Below are 21,489 nucleotides of genomic sequence, written 5' to 3' on the forward strand. Positions count from 1 at the left end.
CAGACTAAGATTATGCAGAGCAGAGATTAAAATATATTTATTCAATTTAAATAATTCTGATGCTGAAAAGCATCTTTTCTTTTTTCTTTTGGATTGTATTAAGTATCCTGGAAGTGTACCGGTTCAGGCTTCTGGGGAAGAGGGATCTACACTAGTGTCCCATAGCTTGACTGGTATCTGCAGCGATACTACTTAAGGGACATGTTCTGTCTGAAGAAATAGAAAAGTTACTGTAGTCTTTTCCCCTTGGGTTTGGCAGTCTGAACAGCTGACACATTTGTCAAGTTAGACCTTCACTTAGTCATTTCTTTAAAAGCTCCAGGTCTTACTACTGATGAGATTGCTGTTTCCTAACCTGTCTTGTATTGATGATGTAGGTGAACACATGGATTGATGAAACAGGTACGATGTGTGTTCAGTCAAGAATAGCTGGCAAGTGCTGAACAGAAGCAGCATTCAGTTTCTGAAAGTGCTGTAGTGTGGTTTTTTGATGCTGCATAGCTCTTGCTTCTCTGTCCGATATTCATACTGCTCGAGGAGACTTGGAAGTAAGGGCTGTCTTATTTTATGGTAACAAAATCAGTCTTGCTCACTAATTAAAGATCGTAATGATGTTGATATTTTTATTGAGCACATGGGAGCCATGCATGAAGATGGGTTATTGCCAAGTAAATGTTCAAACAAAGCTTGAAATAAAGGCAAATCACTTCACGTAGTGTTTTCATAAGGATGGAACCGGTCAGCTTTTACTGGTAACACTTCTGAGTAAACACAAATTTTTAAAACTTTTGAATTGGTTTCTTTAGATTATTCTATCTAAAACTGTCATTTTAACATTTGTATAGCATCAGGAGGAAGCAATCCTGTGCAAGAAGTAAATTTAGGTGTGTGTCGTTGTCGTGTGTCGTCCCGTCCCCCCCCCCCATATTTAGTGAATGCTGATGTGTTTTTGGCTATCTATGTGGTGGCAGTAGATGAAGCCCTGGCACTGTGTGTATCTTGCAATCCCAGTTCAAAAATTGTTGCTTCGTGTAAACCAGCATGGAAACAGTGGGCTCTGACTGTAGGAGCTCAAGCTTGTATGTGTTGACACAACATACAGACTGATAAAATTGGGAGGGAGTATTGATTGATAGTTAAGGCCATATTCTTCTTATCAATGACATAGTCCTGTTAATAAATTGGTTTTTGTGTTTTGAAAGGCAACCTTCAATGTGAAACAGCAATAGTTAAATAAATGGGGGATATGCCTCTTCAGAGCTCAAAAGTAGGTTTCCAAATATTCTGTTGTTCTGTATGTTTCTTGATAACATATTATAAATTTGTATTTCGGAAAGCTTTAAGAAGGCCTTGAGTACCAATAATAGTACAAGTAGAACAAGTGAAATCTTCATTACAGTTAAATCTCTGGATTTACTCAGCAAAATATATGAGGATATATTTTAATTCTACAAGCTTAAGAGTTGTATTTTTAAGCTTGTGGGCAGCAAGCTGTGTACAAAAAAATAACAAAAAGTTCCATCTTTGTATAAAGATGAAGACAGTTTTGCAGTGTAACCAATTTATTTGTTTCCAGCTGCAAATATATGGCTGAAAGATTTGGATGTTTTCTGTAGTCTTCATCAACAGTGTAGATGTAATTGCCTGAAGTTACTTAAGCTTTCTCTTCTTTACTGATGGAATCTTTTGTAGATGTGTAGTCTATATCTTTCTCTTATTGATTCTTCTATGCCCATGGCACATTAGTTCTTATATTTTCTGCATCACAAAAAGCTATTTCTGCAGCATTCAAGAATTGCTTTTAGCTCTGAGTTTATTTGTTGTCATGAAATTGCCATGCATTTGACTTGTGTATAATTTTAGTGAGAAATTATATTATTACAGTGCGATTAGAGGTGTGGAAGTAAGATCTGTTGATTTGTGCTGCATAGAAAAGGTTGTTTTGTGGGATAGGAACATTTTTGTGTTTGGTAAGACACAGCACTCTTGACTGTGTTCTGTCCCCTTACACATTTTTTTCTTTTTTCATGTGTGGTGTTTCAGTATGTGTTCAGTTGTGCTTTGCCTGATTTCTTTGGACGAGAGGCTATGTACTGTGATCCCCAGCCAGCTGAAGGAAAATAAAGGGGTTCTAGGTTCATCCATCATTCATTCAGTTCTACTTAGGGCTACCATTGGATTTGAATGTTTTTGACAGAAAAACTTAACATGACTTAAAGAAGGTGTATTCTTTTTTTGTTGTTGGGTCTTTATAGCCTTTGTTACTTTTTCCATGATGATTAAGCAGGGTGTTAGTGATTGCTGCATTTGCATGCAGAAGTTGACCTACTGTGGGCAGTGACATCTAAGGCTATTTGGTGAAAAAATGTAGGTCATGGCATGTGGTGGAAATAAAGCTATACTTATTAGTGTGGAAATCCGGTCATCTGCAGTCCTTATTCTGCCTGTTCTACCAAGAAAGAGGTCCTCATGCAAATGAAGTGTATTTTGAGATTTACTGTGGGTTGTTACACACTTTTCTCCAGACATCTTGCTTTAGTTTTGGTTTCATCAATCTGCACATTTACATAAATTTACTGTCTCGGTGTAGTTCATGAAGTTACTAGTTTGAGCTGTACGTGTGGATGCCAGTTTTACACTACATTAAACTTTATGCCTCAAGGGGAGCTTATCAGGTGAACCAGATGAAGTAAAAGGGAGAGGACAGAAGGCTGCTATGGGTGTAAACTTAGGTGAACAGTCACATTCATAAAGAGGGTGTACCTAAAAAGTCTTCTCTTGGAAGTATTAAATGCTTTTTTACAATACTGTTAAGTACAATTAAAACCAGAAGTGATGTCTAACATTATTTCATTGAAGCTTTTTGCAAAGGTTTGTTAGTTTATGGTACAAGAGCAGAGAAATCACAGAGAGCGTGTTTTCGATCAAATTTTGTAATGCAATTTGTTGACATATAGAAATACATTGAAATCCTGCAGGGACCATTGTACTTTTAAAAAAGGAAATAAAGTTTGAATCTTTACGAGGCTTGATTGAAACACAAACCAAAACCCAAACAAACCATTTTAAAAGTAGTTCTGTGCCTTAGACTTGTTAGCACACAATAAAGAACACAAATCTTAAGGAGATGGTGAGTTCATTTTCCTTCAGTTCTGAGGAAAAAAGCTTTTTTGTCTTCAATTTGTTTTAAGTGGTCACATGTACAGTTGCTTGAAATGCTCTGCTGAGAGTTCCTCAACCAAATTGATGCGTAGCCTGGATTATTCATGATTTCCTAGAGATAACTGGGGGTGGGAAGCAGCTTCTGATTTCATTGTATGTCGAAGGTGGAGATTACTTATGTATTTCTGTAGCTGTTCCAGTATTGGTTTTGGTAGACCTTTATGAATTTTACTCAGCAGTTAGAAAACTTGTGGTGTTTTTCTTTTTCTTTTTCTTTTTTTTTAAAGTGTGTCAAATAACCTTGAACGTTTAAGATTTGAAAACGAGGATTAAATATCCCATAGCCATTCATTTTGTGGTCTGCTGACACTTCCTTGGAAAAGCTAGTGCAAACTGCAGATCAGCAAATTCCCTGCTGTTAAGCTTACAACTTCCCTGGTTTTATAATTACGCACAGCTGATTTTAAAACGAGTTTTCACATGCTCATTGGTGCAGTGCGAAAGCACCTTGCAGGAAGCGTTGGGTTTATCTCCATCGGGCCGTGTAACGAGTCCCTTGCTGCAACATCTCGCCCCTCCCCTAAGCAGCCAGCACACTGAGCAGAGTGGCTCTGCTAGAGTTGCTTCTGTTTTCATGGAGGAGATAGCAGCCCTTGCACTGCAGCAGGTGGAGCTGCCTTGGTGGATCTAACCCTGGGCTCTGGCTGAGAGGATCTGGGTATTACTTTGGGCTGTGAGACAGTTGTCACTTCAAGCTGATGCTAACGTAATTAAATGTAAAGCTGACTCGAAAATTTTAAAAATGGACACAGGATTTTTTCTTTGCTCTTTTTTTAAGATCTGGTTTCTAACGTGAAGCAAATTTTTCCTGAAGGATTCAACCTATTTATATAAAGGCTTATTTTTGAACACTATGGACCTAGATTAAATGTCAAAGACAGGCAGCAAGCAGCGCTTACAGAGGCATTTTTCTGGAATCTCAGTCACGGATCGATTGAAGTGCACAGGGTCTGAAAAAATGTCTCCTAGCATAAAAAACTTGGATTGTTTTTCTCCGATGCTATGCCACTGTAAAGTAGCATGTACCAACAACACAATATCTTTAATGTTTGGATGTAAGGTGGGTCTATAGAAGGACTTTCCTAGAAATGTAAGCTGCATTTAATGAATGATTGCCATTATGTCTAATGCAACTGTACCTTGAATTTCTGATTAAATAGTGTGTATTTTGTTCCATGCCTTACTCTGTTATCGGAGCTCTTGGTGATTGTGACAGAAGTAATGAATTATCATGCCTGCTGCTTAAAGATCCCTTTGAACAACATTTGGAATTTACTGAACACCGCATGTAAAATGTCGTCATTCTTCATTAATCAGCATTAATCATCATGTAATCAGTTTATTGCACTTGACTTTCATTTTCTTCAGCTGTAGAGAATTAAATACACAGGAGACTTGCACTGAGATGCAGGGCTGGAAATGCCTCCTGACATCATATTGATGGAAGCAATTGTTAGTGGCAGGTTTGGGTTTAACAGTACCCTCGGGCATTTAGTCATTTTAGGACTACATCAACTGTTTAGGTTTCAGAGTAATAAAACATGTATAATTTGGTAATCCTGACAATAGGAAACAGAATATGTTGTGTAGTGTCAAAAATGCCTTTTTCAGTAAAATTAACATGAAATCTGAAGGATATGAATAGCACACCAAGTACTGGGAGGCCCCTTTAAAATTAAAGGGATATGTATGTGGAGTTACTTTTGAGACAGAGATTCAGAAATCTTTCTCTCCAAAACTTATTTTGCATATTTGGTGTTTCCAAGTATCAATGTTTATTTTTGACAAAAAAAAATTATATTTTATAAACTGGGAACAGTTGTGCATATACACATATGTACATATGTGCGATGCATTTTTAGATAAATATATCTCACAAAATGCTGACGTTGAATAAATGTCAACCAGGTTGGGAGGGAGGAGTCTAAATTTTCATGGATCTTTTGATAGTGTGAGTGATTTGTTATGAAACTTAGTTGAATGCTTTATTTCCAGGAGAGAAGAATTTGCCTTGCTTTGAATCTACTTACCTTTCCTGTGTCCAAAGCATTTTTCAATTGAAAATATGGATATATTTATTGATGCAATTTGGAAACTATTTGCTATAAAATTCAGATTTCTTTCCTCCTTTTTGTGAAACTGCACATCCCTTTTTTATGACATTCTCATGTTTAAATAATGAGCTTGGGAAGAAAGCCGTAGAAGGAAAATGACTATTTTGATTTTAATTTTGCCAGGAGAACAGAGATGCTGTTCACTTTAAGACCAAACTAAAAATATCTAGCAAATATCCAGAATCCACTTTAGGCATTTTGTGTCGGATCTGAGCGATGGCGGCATTTTCTACTGGACTGGCACGTCAGCGGCTCTTTTTGTCTGTCTGAATGCATTAAGGACTCCTTACCTTGCCCTAGTTCAGCCAGCCTGGCCCCGGGGGAAGCCTGCCTGGGGGGGCTGGGGGGCAGCTGGAGGTGCAGGAGGAGGGTGGTTCCGCACCTCGTACAGCGCACAGTTGGCAGAATTCTTTATTACTGGTTTTATTCATGTCGTTTTGGCTGTATGCGAGTAGGAAGTGTGTCTTGCAGACTGACAGTTTAGTAAGCGCAATTAATTTGGTAGTGTTGTATTTTAAAGTACCTTAGACTATCTATGCACAGGCTTTAGTTATCTTGAAATGAAAATGTGTATTGCTGTTAATACAGAGTACTCACTCTATACTATCAGCATCCCAAACAAACAGAAGGATTTATGGTTAAATAGTTGTGACCCTCTGGTAGTGCAGAGAGATTTTGCACTAGGCAGGTGTCAGTCTTTCAAGAAAGATTGCAGGGTTGTATCACATTAAAAATAAAATACTCTGAGAAGATAGCCTTTGAATACTGAAAAAGTCAGTATTTAAATGACAGTGTGAAACAGTAGTACAGGATTACCTGTTCAGTCCTTTACATAAAGAAATGATCCCTCTCACACAAGTAATTCTGTGAAATACAATGTTTTCGTTACTGTTTCCTTTACTGTTTTCTGACCACATATGAAAAGAACATTCACAGTCTGACTGTTCCTTCTTTGGTCTCTTTTCCTTGGCATACTGGAAGAGTTGAACTTCTTCACTATTGAGTATTTTTGGTGTTTTTGTTAAATGTTTATGTGTATCTTACATTGTTTGTATTGTTTCTGGATATCCATAACCTAAAGTATTACATAAGTACTTCCATTTAACACTAGATGTGCATTTTGACATATAATGGAACACTGTGACCTAAATAAATATGTTATAAACAGTTTTATTCAAGATACAATGTCAAACTGAAACTGGTCAAGGGGGGTGAAATTGAAATGCCTTACGTTTTTGTCTTAGCTCTAGCTATTAAAAGCAAACTTGGTGCTTTTGAGTAACTGCTTCATTCTCAAAGTACTGAACTTGTGCTTAAAAATCCCAAGATCATAAAACCTGTTCTAATATTTCAAATCATCTAGCTTATTGTATCTTGAGGCCTAAACTGAAAATACTACTGAATGTCCTATCCCATGATAAGTGCAGAAGTTTTGAAAATACAGAACCACATATCTTTTCTTAAATTACTGAAGTTTCTTAGGTCCGCCACAGGCTTTCAGCTTTTCAGTGTGTACTGCTGTTCACCTGCAAAGAGGCTTTATTTGGCTTTCATAGTCTTCCTGGGTTTTACAGACAAAAAATTTGCAAGTTAACTTCAGTTCTGTAATAGGGCAGCATACTTTTTGTCTTGTCTTTCTCTCTTTCTGTATGAAGAGAGCACAATGATTTTTCCTAAACTTTAGCTTTTGGTTTAGCACTTTAACTGGACTATAGGGAAGACTTGTACGTAATGTGTTAGCATCTTAATATACTTACTGTTCATTTTGAATTACATTCATTTTAGCAAGATTATACAAAATTTGGTTGTATTGTTGCTTGTGTTGTTAAGAGTCGTTAGAGCTTGTTTTCTGCTGAGTGGTACCTGGAAGTCAGAGATGTGAAGGTTGCTTGTTTTTTTTGGAAGGAAGGCTGTGGTTATTTAGATTATTCTGTCCATCTGCTTTTGACATACTGCATCCTAGTCCTTTTATGCAGGAGTGGAGGTGTTGAATGTCAAATAGTGTTTCTCAACATCTTCAGTTGCTGGAGTGGTCTTTTGAAGGGTCCTTTCAGATTTAGTTTAACTCTTAAACTGGAGCAGTGACTGAACAAGGACAAGTATTTAAACTTTGAGGGTCAGATGCAAATGGTCTAAAGCCACTTTGTTTTATCATGCTGCTGTTCATACAGCATCAGAGAGGGTCGGGCCCAGTAAGCTTCTATACATTTATTGAATTAGAAAGATTAGACTTACTAAAATCCTCACTTATTCTTAATGTCTTTCAAAGCATGGGTTGGCCTTGTACAGTAAAAATTAAAACTTATCCGGGACAGACTGTATCAGTCAGGCTGCATGCTTTTCTGTGTTTCGTTTGTAGTTTTTGTTGTTTGAAGTGTGCACTAACCTGGGAGTGTATTGCTGTGTGGGTAGGGAGGGTTAAAATCTGGAGGAGAAAGGAAGTGAGTATAAGAAGGTAAACTTCTGAACCTTTTCAATGTTTTGTTTTTTTAAGCACTCTTTCACTTTTTCTATATTAAAGCTGTTCTAGCACAGAGTTCTATTTTCCTTTTGTGTAGAGAAGATACATTACTGTGCTTTCACATTTGTTTTCACTTAAGACAGTGGGTTAATGTGTATGTCTAATATGAATTGGATTTTGATACACATGCCATTTGGAAGAGAACTGTAGTTACCGCTTTCTTGTGTTTTGTTATTAAATTCTCTGGTAGTTAAGGGCATTCTTGCATAATTGATTTTTTGTCCATGAACATGACATTCTATATGGCTTGAATCTCTGGAATAACAGAGTTGCATAGTGCTGTGGGTATGGGTCACCGTTTTAGGGCATGGGAATATTTAAGTATTCTTTAAATAATTCCTGTTCACTTCTGTTTCAGTAAGGTTTCTCATAAGAATCTTTTAAAAAAATATAAAACCACAACTTAATTGTCTCTAGGAGGTAGATTATGTATGACTCTGAAATATCATCTTTTAAAAATTTAGGTAAGAGATTAGGCAGACTAAAGTGAACCTTTTTTTAGAATGAACTTTCTAAAGATTTTCTCTGCTTTTTCTGTGAACAGGTGATCTATATTGTGAAAAAGTGCTATAAAATGTCCAGAAAATCCTTGTTTGTCCTGTACGTTGCTGCAGATACTTTGTTCATCCTTATTTTTGTTCAACTCTGTTACGCCTGGGAATTGAAGTAAGGGGGGTTGTGGGACTAAACAACTGACACGAATAAATTCGCTGTGGTGAATTTGGACCATCTTCTTGTGTCATGTAAACTAGCACTGGTTTATTTAAGTAAATGGATTTTTCAGTATTTTACACCAGTAAATAATTTAGTCTGAAGTGTTTAGTGGCAGTTCAAAATTCTTTGCAGGTGTAATCTAGCCTGAAGAAATCTTGTTAACTATGTTGCATCAGAAGAGAAATATTGTCATGTTGGCACACCTATATACCTGCAACTGAATTCTATGAGGCAATATCTCTGTCAGAAGTATATGTTGAATGTCTAGCACTTGGTTGCTTTGGACTTTATGATTATAAATTATACAGCAGTCCATAAACCTTCTTAAAAAATAGTTAAATTGTTTGTCTAATAGTTAATTGAGTGCTGGGAAACTTCTGAGAGATGTGGCCGAGGCAGTTGGTCTGCAGGTTCAGAGTGGCTTTGCCACACCTGCCTTTTTTGCTTCCCTTTGATCTGTCTTGCCCATTGCTTGGCTGGCCCTTCTAAACTAGGGTCTCCTTAGAGCCTGGATTTGGGAGCAAGATTGGATTCTCCTGCTTGTAAGCAGAGAAATGGTTTTCTGCTAGTGACTAGGAAGGATGTTGGTGCAACTCACACCTGCTTTGTTCCCTGGTATGCCAGCGCTGCTGCATGTCTCATCTTGTGAGCTGCTTTAGGGAATTAAAGAAAACTTAATCTTGCTGGAAGAGGGAGCAAATGTTCTGCTGGATTAGCTTGCTGAGCTTGCTTGCCATCTGAAGTCAGATGTGTACTAGCAGCAAGGGAAAGGGACATATAGTTGTACAGCTTGGCCAAGAGAGAGTGAATGGGTCCTGCTCCTTTGGCCAGTAGCTGCCCTTTGAGTGAGCTAGGCTGTATTGTAAATGGTATCTTTGGACTCCGATGGAGGTTGAGTTGCATGGGATTGCACTTCATATGTAGCAGCAGAATTAACTTGACATGAAACAGTTGACTGAGTTCTTGTTCAAGGGATGGCAGCTCCTGGGAGAGGAGAGGAACAGGCAGTTTTGAATAGTGGCTGTTTGACCGTGCCGGATCTCTCGAATGCACAACCTCAGTCAAGGTGCATATTATTTCAGAGGTGATGCTCCATAGTAAAGTAATACAAAATGTTTCCACTTATATGGAGAATTAGCTGTTACAAGATACAGTATTTTGCTTTACTTGAAGTACTTTGCTCAAAAGTAATTTCTGCAAAGGGCAAAGATAGCGTAGTACCTTGCCAAATAGGAAGTATTGTAGATACATTTTCAAGCACTTTGTGTCCTTGTCTTCTGTTAGCTCTTTGAAACATTATTCTGTAAGTATTTCAGTTAGTGTATTTTAAACATTAATTCTGGGGGGTGGGTTTGGTAGTTTTAAGTTTGGAAATATTTTGCAGATAATAAAGTCAATCTTGAATATTGCATCAAAATCCAATTAGCAGTTCACATTCAAGATTTTGATTGAAAAGCTTATAGCCCTTGTCAGTGCCTTGTATGGGAGAGGATCCTTTACCACAACAATTCTTTCATTTTTAATCTACATAATGACATACTGATCTACTAGAACTTCAGATGCATTATGTTACTACGAGTACTGATACATTGTAGAATATAAACATACCTTTCTTAGTGAAATCTAGAGCCTGTTTATGCTTAGGCATGTCCAAATACCTGTTTCTAGTAAGTGTGTCTGGTTTCAGGAAAAAATCAAAGTAATTCTATGCTTTGCCTAAAGGTATTGACTGTTCTGTAAATGAAGTTAATTTTGGTTGATCCATGACTTTTTTTTTATATAATAAAACTGGAATCCACTTCTAGCTTTCTACAGGGTCTTTCTTGTCTGAGATGATCTGGGAACTTCATCCTCTTTCAGGTCCCATTTTTGTGTATTTCATAGTCAAATTAAAGCTTGAGACTGGGCAGGGACATTTTGGATCACAAGTCTAGCCAAATACCTTCACCAGCGGAGCAAGCTCCTTTAAGCTAGCAGAATTCCTACCTTGTCTGATGTTGCAAGACATTTTCTGTGCTTCTTGAAGCTTTAGTATTTGTTTTCTCCGATTTGTAATGTGAACTTATTTATGCTCTGATAATATTCGCTTGTATTTTTGGTCAACACTGTTGTTTAAATGATAATTCTTTACTGTTTCTGATGGCTTCTCTAGAGAGTTAATGTCAACTCCATTCAGAGTTTTGTTCTGATAAGTTAAAAACAAGTCAGTTTCAAAAGATAGATGAATGGCAGGAGTCTGAGGCTGAGCCATCTAGCATTTCACTGCTGCAGGGGAAGGAAGGAAAAAGAACTTTTATCTTCTGCTAGTAATGAGCTATTAAGTTGGCTTGGTCATCTCATGAAACTTCTCTGTTTAAGTTTTGAAAAATAAGGGCTTTTGAGAAACCATTGCCATTTTTCACAACTATGGGCATTCACCAGCTCTCCCTTGCCATCCAGTTGAGGAGGAGGTATGGAAGTGTTTGGAGGTTGGCTGTTGTAATAATGGAAGTCTTAATGCTCTTTGCTTTCCTCTTTGGAATTATTTCTTCTGCCTTGTGCTTCTCTGTTAATCATTGGTAGAGACAATACACTTGCATTGCTTCTACTTTATGATACTTCAAAAGCATTTTCTCTCAAATAGTCAAAGTTGATCTCATATGGTCTCAACAATGAAGGGCTGAATAGAGTAGGGTGAATAATTTTTTTTTTTATTTATTTTATTTTAAAGTACAAAAATCAGAGTTATAACTGCAAAGATCTCTGAATCTCATCGGTTGCTGGCTAAAAAATACTGCACCTTTAGTGTCTGCCTGTATGTGTGCTTGTTGCTGCTGTTTTGGGGTTTGGAGGCAGGGGTGGGGATGGTGTACTGTAGGGCAGGCTGTGACTGGGTACAACGGGCCATGGAAATGTGAAGCTGCAAGTTGTTCCTTCTAAGTAAGGGAACTTAGCTTGTCTCCCAGAGAACTCTAGTGTTGGCAGAATGATGTAGAACAGGGAAGAGAAGAGCAAACAAATCCTTCCTCTTTCAACATGAGTCAGCTGCCCCATTGAACACTTTTTTTTATTGGCAAAAGTGCAGTATTGCCAAACAATAAGTCTACAGAAGACAGAATAGGTGGATGTATAGCTTGCTTCCAAAAGAGAAAGATCCTGTTCTGATTTTCTGCCTCCTTTTGCACTCTGATGTTGATTGAGCTCCTGCCTGAATCGGGGTCAGTAATCCAGTACACATCTAACCCTGCAAAGGAGAAGAAAGGGGGCAATTTTCTCTTCATTTGCGTGCCAGAACCAAAGAATGGAAGGGGATTGTGGTACCTTCCCCCAGGTTTGGGAGACAGGGAAGCGTTAGATATTCCTGTTGTTAGGGGTTTACCTGTCTTATTTGACGTGCCTAGAGACTGTTCTGGAGGATAAGCAAAAAATTAAGTCTGTCTGTAAGACAGGCACAGAGTTGGGTGGGCAGGAAACGAATGGGTTGACCATTACAGGAACTGGTAACTGATGGATCATTTCCAGTACTTTTTGTAGTTTATCCTGCAGACTTTATAACTTCGTAATATTGCAGGACTTTTCTGTGAAGATCATGGATCTTTGTGGTAGTCTGAAATCACACTTTTTGTAACTGTTAAAAGGGTTAGTTATTATGTGCTGTTTATCAGGTGCTGCCTTATAGACAAATGGGTTACTTCCAGTGACCTACTGGATTGCAAGGTATAAATGACTTCAGAAGATGGCTATCTCTGACTTAAACTGTAGTACGTAGGTCTTAGAATTTTGTTAGAAGACACTTCCGTAGGTTTTTCTATCCTAAATATTTAAATAATAGGAGTGTCTTTTTCCAAGTTTAAAATGATTCCCTGTTTAGAAGGTTTTTCTGTGCTTTTAATGATGTGACATGCTTTCCTTGTAAAATAGTAACAACTCTATTTGTACTCCAGAGTATAGCAGTAGTGTGTGAAAGTAAATGTGGTTATAACATGTGGGGATGTTTCTTACTGACACAGTAAACCCTGCTGGAAAAAAGTTATGGACTTCAGCTGTAGTTTTAACTGTCAATAAAAATGCATGGGCTACCTGGAGTGCCTCAGAACTGGCTGGGACTGCCAAGGTGAAACTGGGGCTGAGGCTTATATTGAAGTGTTTGTCATGTGAGCCCCGGTTAGCTCTGCAGCTGGGAGGTGTGGGATAAGCAGTTAACTCTGCAGTCCACATAACATATGAATACTATATATGCTCCTGACATCATTAATAGCTTTTAGTAGGGTGGATACTGCACAGTGACTAGAATGTATCCCTGGTGGCGAAGTAATAGGTTCTGTTTTTTTAAATTGAATGCAAATTAATAAGACCGAGACTGCATAGTGTCTTGTGTTTTTTTTGAAGACTTGTTGGGGAAGCTTCATCTGTCTAGTAGCAAAACCACATTTTATTGTTTCATAATGAAGTTGGTGGTGAATTGCTATATTGATACCCCAGTATAAAAGCTGAAATTGTAGCTGAGAAAAACACATGTCTTTGGCAGATGGGGAAAAAAGATTTTGAAGACTATAGTTTTCAAAGGCAGAACAAGGTAATAAATCCAGTTGGTACTGAGAGTTTCTGCTAGTAGTGAATAGTGTAGTGTTAAAAATGTTGGTAAGAAAAAAAAAAAACTAGTTAAGGGAAAAGTTCTTTGGAAGAGGGTTTGGGGATATGTTACTGTATGCAAATAAGCAAAAGAAAATTAGTTAAATTTGTAGTAGTTCTAGGTGAGACTGAAAAGGCTGGAACACTTTTGGACAGGATCAGTCTTAAACTGGAAATACTAATTAAAACTTTTATATCTAGATTTTATTGCCTTGAAGTCAGCAGGGTCAGAACAATAACTATTTCTGTTTGACCTAGGTTTTCTGGATAAACTTTTCATATTTTTTTGGTGGACTGATCTTTCTCTATAATGGTTTCTTTCAGAAATACCGCTACCAGGATGAAGATACACCTCCACAGGAGCACAGCTCTCCACACATTACCAGTGAGGTCACGGGTCCAGAGCTGGTTCATGTATCGGAGAAGAATCTGTCACAGATTGAGAATGTCCATGGATTTGTTTCCCATTCTCATATTTCACCAGTAAAGGTAAGCATTTTTAAAGTTATAGTAAGAATGAACTGTGCTGATGTACTCCTCAGGGATATAATTCTGTGGGGGAAAAAAATGCATGAGATAAACCCACTTCTGTTATTTCATCTAACTGCTCATTTCTAAAATTCATTTTGTAGACGTTAAGGCATTGAGTTAGTTGCACATGGTCTGACTAAATATGTGTGATGGTAAAGTTCCTAGATAACAAATGTAGGTAATTTAAGGTCCCAGGTGTAGTTTTGAGGGGCACTATAGTTACTGCTTCAGTTATGTTTTGGGTTTTCTATCAGGATCCTTTAGAATCGATTCTGAGTGTGTTTCTAGTGAGTATTTTAATTGGGGACCCATGTGGAAACATAATAAGCCAAATGTAATGTATGTCTCTGGAGTTTCTCCGGATAAAGCACCATTATTCTCAAGACAGGTCCAGTAACTTCAAGACAGATTTAAAACTTTAGAGGAAAAACTGAGTGTGAGGTTGTGGAGGGGTTTGTAGCAGGCAGGTTTTATTTACTGGGTTAGTAGGGAGATATAGCTTAATAATTTTCTGAATAGCATAAGATTTTAGTGTGCCAGACTAAATGCTATTTTCTGTAACACCTTGGAATCTATTACTTATTTTGAGGAAAAAGTGGAGAAGTTACTTTATACTGGTGAGTATTTGGGCTTTAGAATGATCTTACATTGTGATTGGCAGTGTATTGTAACAAGTCACACTATATTTTAAGAAAAAAGTTGTTTTGAAACTAGTTATATTCTCAGGGTTTTCTAATGAAGAAAAATGTTGAACATATCAGCTCCTTATAATTGATTTGTAAGGATTCTATAGAGTAAGCAACTGCAGTGAATGTGTTTGTGTTCCAGATTTTAAAGATTTTTTTTTTTAAAAATGTGTATGTTGGCGTTGAGCACAGTTATTTATTTCTACCTAAACTCCATAATGAACTCTAGCTCCTGTTTCCATAGTCTTCAGGAGCTGGACAAGCTGAATTCTTTTGAGCCTTAATGAATAACCTTTTCGAAGCAGGCTATGTTAAACTCTGGAGAGCCTTCTAAGAGTAGTAATATGACAAACCTTTCATTTTGAGAATGACTGGAACCTCAGTCTTCTGTTGCTTATGAAGGTAGACACACAGTAACAAATCTTCACATGTCTAATTATATGAACTTCTTGATATTCAGAAAATAATACAATACATTTTGTGTGTCACCATTAGAAATAAAAAAAAAATCCTCTGCCTCTGGGGATGTAAGGTCAACTCTTGTTTGTTCACAAGCTTTTCCTAATTCATAGCGCAGTTAGTCTTGCATTTCAGAAAAAAGGCCAAGAGGCAAAGTGTAAAACTATCTGTAACAAGTGATCAAGTAGAATGTGTTTCAGAATCCAGAAACTCATAGAAATAAAAAATAAAATTCTGGAATGGCTGCATGAGACTGAAGATTTGTTTCTTGGAAACGACTAGGCGTTACTTCATTGTACTTGAGACTGTTCGAAGGGCTGTCATTACCTTGGTTTCCTCCTGGCTGCCTGGATCTAAGGGAAACCCAACTACTCAGAATAGTTCCTGTGTTTGACTTTGTTTCAGATTATTTTTGCAAATAGCCAACTACAGGAATATAGAAGTGAGCATTTGGTATTGGCAACATTAACGTTCCATGGAAGATGACTTAATTTCTTACTTTCTACAGGAGCGTGAGTGATCTCTACCTTACAGAGATCCTACCAGGCAGTCTCCACAAAGAACTGAGGCTTGTGTTTGGAGGGTTTTATGGGAACCTTAATTGCCTGTTTTAATTGAGTTTTGTCTAACTACTGTAACTTTCTGTAAAGATACTGATGTAAAACTCTTCTGAGTTTTACAGGAATAGATATGAATGATTATACACTGCCTTCTTCTGCTCAGGTATGATCTAAGCTGAAAATATTTTAGTTTTCTTGATGTGTTGAATATACAATTCTGCTGCACTGTTCTGGAAGAAAGAAACCATGTTTCATTTAAACTGTTGTGGAAATAGAGATAAGTAGCGTGTAGGTATAATTACAAAATATGGTGAGGCCTTTTCAAAATACTGTATATCTTAGGTCTCTGAGGAGGTTTACTATTGTCTTTCTCAACTTGTAAGTGCTGGGAAATGGCCACTTGATGGGAAAGAATGTGTGTAAGGAGTATCATCGTGCAACTCATTACCATATATTCGGTTATTTTCAGGTGACTATTAATTTCAAACCATTGTATGGTAGAACATTTGAAACTTCTGAGCTTTGTTCATCTGACAGGTGGTCAGTTGTTTACCAGCATTTTGTGGAACTTTGAGTTCTGATGTGAAGTTGGGTGCTGGCTTGCTTCTCTCCTGAAGAAATTAACTTCTTTGCATAAATTATTTACAATCACAGTCTGAGGCCTTGAGGTATTTGGAGTGAGGGGTGCATCCATAGTTTCATAGGTCCTGAGTGTCTTTATGGGACCTTTTAGTGTAAAATGCCTCTGAGATCACAAAATTTCTTTTCAGTCAGGAGGTAGTTTGCTAAAGTTACTGGAATAAATGCTGTTAAAATTTGGTCTTGAGTATGTCAGGAAAAGAAAGGTTGCTAAATGTATTGTTAGCATAGCAGGTCCTCTCTTCTTTTGGCCTGATGATCTGCAAGACATTCATTGTTTTGGCATAGCTCATGCTGAAGATCAATTTGGCAACAGCAGCTCTGAGTTAAGAGCACTTTGTGTAATTTATTTGGTAGGTTGGCTTGACGCACTGTGTAGCAAGACCAGGGCTTGGCTAATATACAATATCTTGATTAGCTGTTCAGTAGTACATTTGCTTAAGGAAACTAAATGTAATAGATGTTGTTGTGTTTATTACACTAATAAAATATTAATATAAGATTTAAAAAAATATAAATATTAAATACACTTAAAATTGCAAAGACAGAGTTGTTAGTTTGAAGAACAAATGTAGGCAGTGGTTTTATCATCATGTGAGGGGAGTAGAATCAGATTTTGAGGAATATCTTCTATAGCAAGCCCTCTGCAGTCTAGAGCAATAATATAGAACATGAGTAGAAGATAGTGAAGAAGTGAGATGCCTAATTTTAACTAGTTTACATTTTTTTTCCTCAAGAAGAGCTTTCAAATTTTCTAGGACTTGAAGCAGCTTTTGCAATTTGCTTGAACAGACGGATGGTGTTCAAAGAGCAGCTTTCCATGACTGAAAGAACAAATGTGTATCCCAAATTTTTAGAGGATGAGCATGTGACTCCTACTTAGCAAATATTCCACATTAAGTACTGTAGTAACTCAAGGTGCTTTTACCTTTTTGACAGAGAGGTGGGCTACCTCAGATTCAGGTTGAGTTAAGCTATTGCGTGTTTGCAATTAGCATGAAATAACTGATACTAGCTGTACTGATAAGTTTAAATGTGAGACAGGGATGACAGGTTTTTTTTTTGTTAGGGTGAAGTCCTTCAGTTTAAGAAGAAACATATACTTTATATGTCTTGAGTGTCAAGGATGCAAACTTGACCCAGGACGTTTCGTGTCCGCTGTTCTCTATTTAATATTGTGTGAAGTGGAACTCTAAAATTCTGTAAAACAGCTTTCCCCCCCCCCCCCCCCCCAGTGTTTCATGGTAGAGAATCATGACGAGATAGTGAAAATGGTCAGACTTCAAACCCTTGACAAATATTCTGTCCCAAACATTTGAAAGAATATTTTCAAGGAGGTAAGCAGATAGTACCAGAATTTCTTCAGTGTGAGGCTTCCAGGTTTCCCATAGAAACTTGTGATTACAACGCAAGGTTCCTCGAGTTATGAAATAAGGTGAGATCAAGTTGAATTGCCTTTGATGCAATTGAAGAAATACGTTGCTACCAAGGTTGTCCACTAGATGGTGATGCTACAGAAGGATTTATTTCAATTACAAAACTGAATTTACTTTCCCTATCATACCTTCAGATTGACATTTTTTGATTTAACATTTGTTTTTATTAAATAGCTCCAACCAAGTGAAACCTGTTATAGATATAATACCAAACAAGTTTTTAAACGTTGGAGTGGAAGTTGGAGTTTTCTACCAAGGAAAAAAGCTTAGAGGAATAGATTATTAAAAGACTTTAAAATAATGGGTCATGATATTGTAAGACAAAAAATAATCTATCCTAAATCACAATACTTCCCTTTCATACACAGATTATTTTAAATGACAAACATCTTATTTATAGCTCCATATTTATGATGTAACATGGCAATTCAGTATTTAGGTGTAGGTCCTGACTACAGTTGTATATATTTCTGTATTATGTTTGTGTAGTGTATGTGGGTATTTGGGCCTTTTATTTCACTGGTAATACAGAAGTTCCAAGAAAACATACGCTAATTTGTAAACTACTAAATAGATCTTGTGCCAGAAAGATACACCATGACTAGTGGGATAATTGTTACTCTTTATCCAGCTCTGTAAGAAATTCTTAGTATTACAGTATTCACCACAGTTTCACTGTATCCACAATTCCCATTCAAAATTTGCACATCGCTGTTCTTAGACAGTTGTTCAAGTATTTGATAAGTTTAAAAATGGTGCTGTGATGTGACTGCCTGCAGCAGCAGGAAGCTATAATTACTGATTCAGAAAAGTCTCTTCAGTTCTTTTTTCTTTAACCAAATCTCTTTTGCTGTTTTCTCTGGAGACTTTCACCATAATACCAGTCTTCAAAGGGTGTGAGGAAAAATGCTTGCAACTTGGTTTCTTTCTTACACACATAGCAGACATTGACAGCTGAACATAAATGTTTTTGCTGGAACATTATACTTTATTGGTCTAGTAAGGTATCTAAAATTGGTTATGCATGCTATAAGTAAAATTTTAATTACTAACTGAATAGCACAGCCATAAGAAACTAAAGGTGTTCTACTGGCTGAGTATCTTTAGAATAGCTTTGTGCAATCATCAGTGAAGTAGCAGAGCCATCCAGGAATAATGAGTAATGGGGGTGGGGTGGGCAGGGAAGTACGTTAATCTTTTAACTTCTGGTTACATCATTATAGTCTCTTGCACATATTTCATGCAACACAGTTTGGCTACTGTACCGTTACCATGGGTTAATAGAAATTACCGTCTTTGTACAAGTGATGCTGGGAAAAGACAATACTGAGCAGATCAGGCAGCAGTGATTGATTGGCCTTTTTCATTGCTGGCTGCCTGTTTGATCTCACACAAAGACCTGTCATTCCAGCTGAGTGCTGTTATGTTTTGCTAGAATACTTGAGCTTCAGATAATGCAGTAAAAATCCCTACTTCTCTATACGAAAGATAGTTTTAAAAAAATCATAGAATCATTTAGGTTGGAAAAGACCTTTGAGATCATAGACTCTGACTGTTAACCAACCGAGGGCTGACAAGTCCATCACTACACCATGTCCCCAAGCACTGCATATGCATGATTTTTAAAGGCCTCCAGGGATGGTGATTCCACCACTGCCCTGGGCAGCCTGCTGCAATGCTTGACCACCCTTTCAGTGAAGAAGTTTTTCCTTATGTCCAACCTAAACCTCCCCTGGCATAACTTGAAGCTGTTTCATCTTGCCCTGTCATTTGTTATCTGGGAGAAGAGACCAACCCCCACCTGCCTACAGCCTCCTGTCAGAGAGTTGCAGAGGGCAATATGGTCCCCTCTGAGTCTCCTCCTCTCCCCACTAAACAACCCCAGTTCCGTCAGCTGCTCCTCATAAAGAGTTATGATCCAGCCCCTTCCCCATCCCCGCTGCCCGTCTCTGGACACGCTCCAGCCCCTCTACGTCCCTCCTGCAGCGAGGGGCCCAGAACTGAACCCAGGATTCGAGGTGCGGCCTCACCAGTGCTGAGTGCAGGGGGACAGTCACTGCCCTGGTCCCGCTGGCCACACTGTTTCGGATACAAGCCAGGATGCTGTTGGCCTCCTTGGCCACCTGGGCACACTGCTGGCTCATGCCCAGCCAGCTGTCACCCAGCACCCCGGGCCCTTTCCCACCAGGCACTTCCCAGCCGCTCTGCCCCAGCCTGTAGCGCTGTGTGGGGCTGGTGTGACCCCAGCGCAGGACCTGGCACTGAGCTGTGTTGGACCTCATACAGTTGGCCTCAGCCCATGGATCCAGCCTGCCCTGCAGCAGATGAACATCCACCCCCACCCCTCCACTCCTCCAACTTGGTGTCATCAGATATCAGTCTAGGTATCAGTGGTCAGAGGCAGAGGGCAGCTACTGTACAATGAAAGATGGACCTGTTTGACGACTCGGTTTGGGGAAGAGCTGAGTCAGGAGATTTCAATAAAGTTAGTCAGTAAGGTTGAGTCACTAAAACTGTAAAAATGACTAGGGAATGGCTATCTCAAAAATACAAGTTTATATTTGGAAATACAGATTAGCAGGTAATAGTTGTCTTATAGTCCCTAAACACAGATATCTACAGCCAGCCTCTGACTTTAGAACAATCTTTCAGCTGCTGACAGTCTTTTTGTTTCTGGCTACACCAGTAAGGGTATTACAGCATACATTGCTTGTCTCTTCTGCCCTTTTTCTTGAACTGGAAGCAGACGCCTTTATTTAACTCATTCTCGTTAATCTGTATGGGAAATAACTGCTATGTAAATATACACACGTGCTTCCTTTAATGCAGGACAATGTTCTTTCCCTGTGAACCCAAATCTTGTGCTGATAAGCTTAGTAGGTTCCCTTCTTTTTATCTCCGGGTGTGCCTTCCCTGTAGTGCCCTCTGTTCCCATGAGTGCTTGATATCTTTTAAAAGATATCTTTTAAAGCTTGGTGAGCTTCTGTTAAAATAGACTTCTGTGTTCATTGGGAGAGTTTTTCTGCTCTCAGGAGGAACTGTTGGCCTTTATGACTTCAACTATGTGTGTTCAAGGCTAGCCAACAGTCAAAGTAATTGTAACTCTTATTTGTCCCAGTATGTTTTCTTGCTTCTGTTATTTCTTGAGAGTTGCTCCTGTCTGAGCAGGTAGGTTAGATTACTCTCAAGGTGAAGATGCTGTTTGCATTTAGAAATTAAAGATCGGTTGACATATAATTTGCAAGATTGGTTATGAATTTGAGAAAGTTGCACTCTGTTACCTTTTCTAAATGGAGACCTTTCTAAAGCTTTATGACAGCTTCAGCAGGAAGACAGTACTTCTGGAGTTAGGAACATACCTAGAATATCCTCAGTGTGGATCTCCTCAACAAATTCTTGTCAACAGAGACAAGAAAGAAAAACTGTAACAGATGGACCATGGATTAATCCAAACATTAGAAGAACCTAAGATACAGTAATCAACATCAAGTCGTCTTAATAACTGTTTATACTCTTTCTCCTGTGATTTCTTGTGAGCTCTCAGTGCGTTTGGGCTCATTTTGATGAGTGAAGAAAGCCTAAAGACACTTGCATTAAACACAGGATGTTTTTATCAGTCTGGCATGCCAAAAAGATGGGCAGGAGATTCATGAACAGGGTATGGAAGACCAGGCAGTTTAATCTGCACAGATTGGTAGGTTGTCTGAGGTGTAGTATGAATAATAATGCAATTATATTTTATGCTCAATATTTAAACTAAAAAGTATCATTACAGAAAATTGTGTTGAGGTGTTTACTTTTAAGGTAGTTTCAGCAGTAAAATACCTACTTTTATTGACTGTGTAAATCACACTTGATCAAGGGCTATCCTTTCAATCTTGTCTCAACTAAAAGCTAAGATAGGCTTTCTAACTTAGCAGAAAGGGTTAACAGTTCCTTTTTCCACAGTATCCAGTTTGACTGCTGTACTCCTGTGCTTAGAGTATTGCGTGTACT

The 21,489-nt window shown here is 38.1% G+C and overlaps 1 protein-coding gene across 14 annotated transcripts in view; it reads left to right on the plus strand.

The window, feature by feature from the left end:
- DLG1 (discs large MAGUK scaffold protein 1) overlaps window positions 1-21,489 on the plus strand; it is a 163,086-nt gene that overhangs the window by 43,134 nt on the left and 98,463 nt on the right. For 10 of the 14 annotated variants that reach the window (XM_056358055.1, XM_056358051.1, XM_056358048.1 and 7 more), the window contains exon 4: window positions 13,507-13,671. In XM_056358055.1, the coding sequence (XP_056214030.1) occupies window positions 13,507-13,671 (165 nt within the window). Of the gene's footprint in view, window positions 1-4,075; window positions 4,283-13,506; window positions 13,672-21,489 lie in introns of those variants that run through there. The other 4 variants (XM_056358058.1, XM_056358059.1, XM_056358061.1 and 1 more) reach the window with 1 other exon arrangement.

The sequence above is a fragment of the Falco biarmicus genome, chromosome 13 (genome assembly GCF_023638135.1).
Source record: "Falco biarmicus isolate bFalBia1 chromosome 13, bFalBia1.pri, whole genome shotgun sequence".
NCBI classification, from domain to species: Eukaryota; Metazoa; Chordata; class Aves; order Falconiformes; family Falconidae; genus Falco; species Falco biarmicus.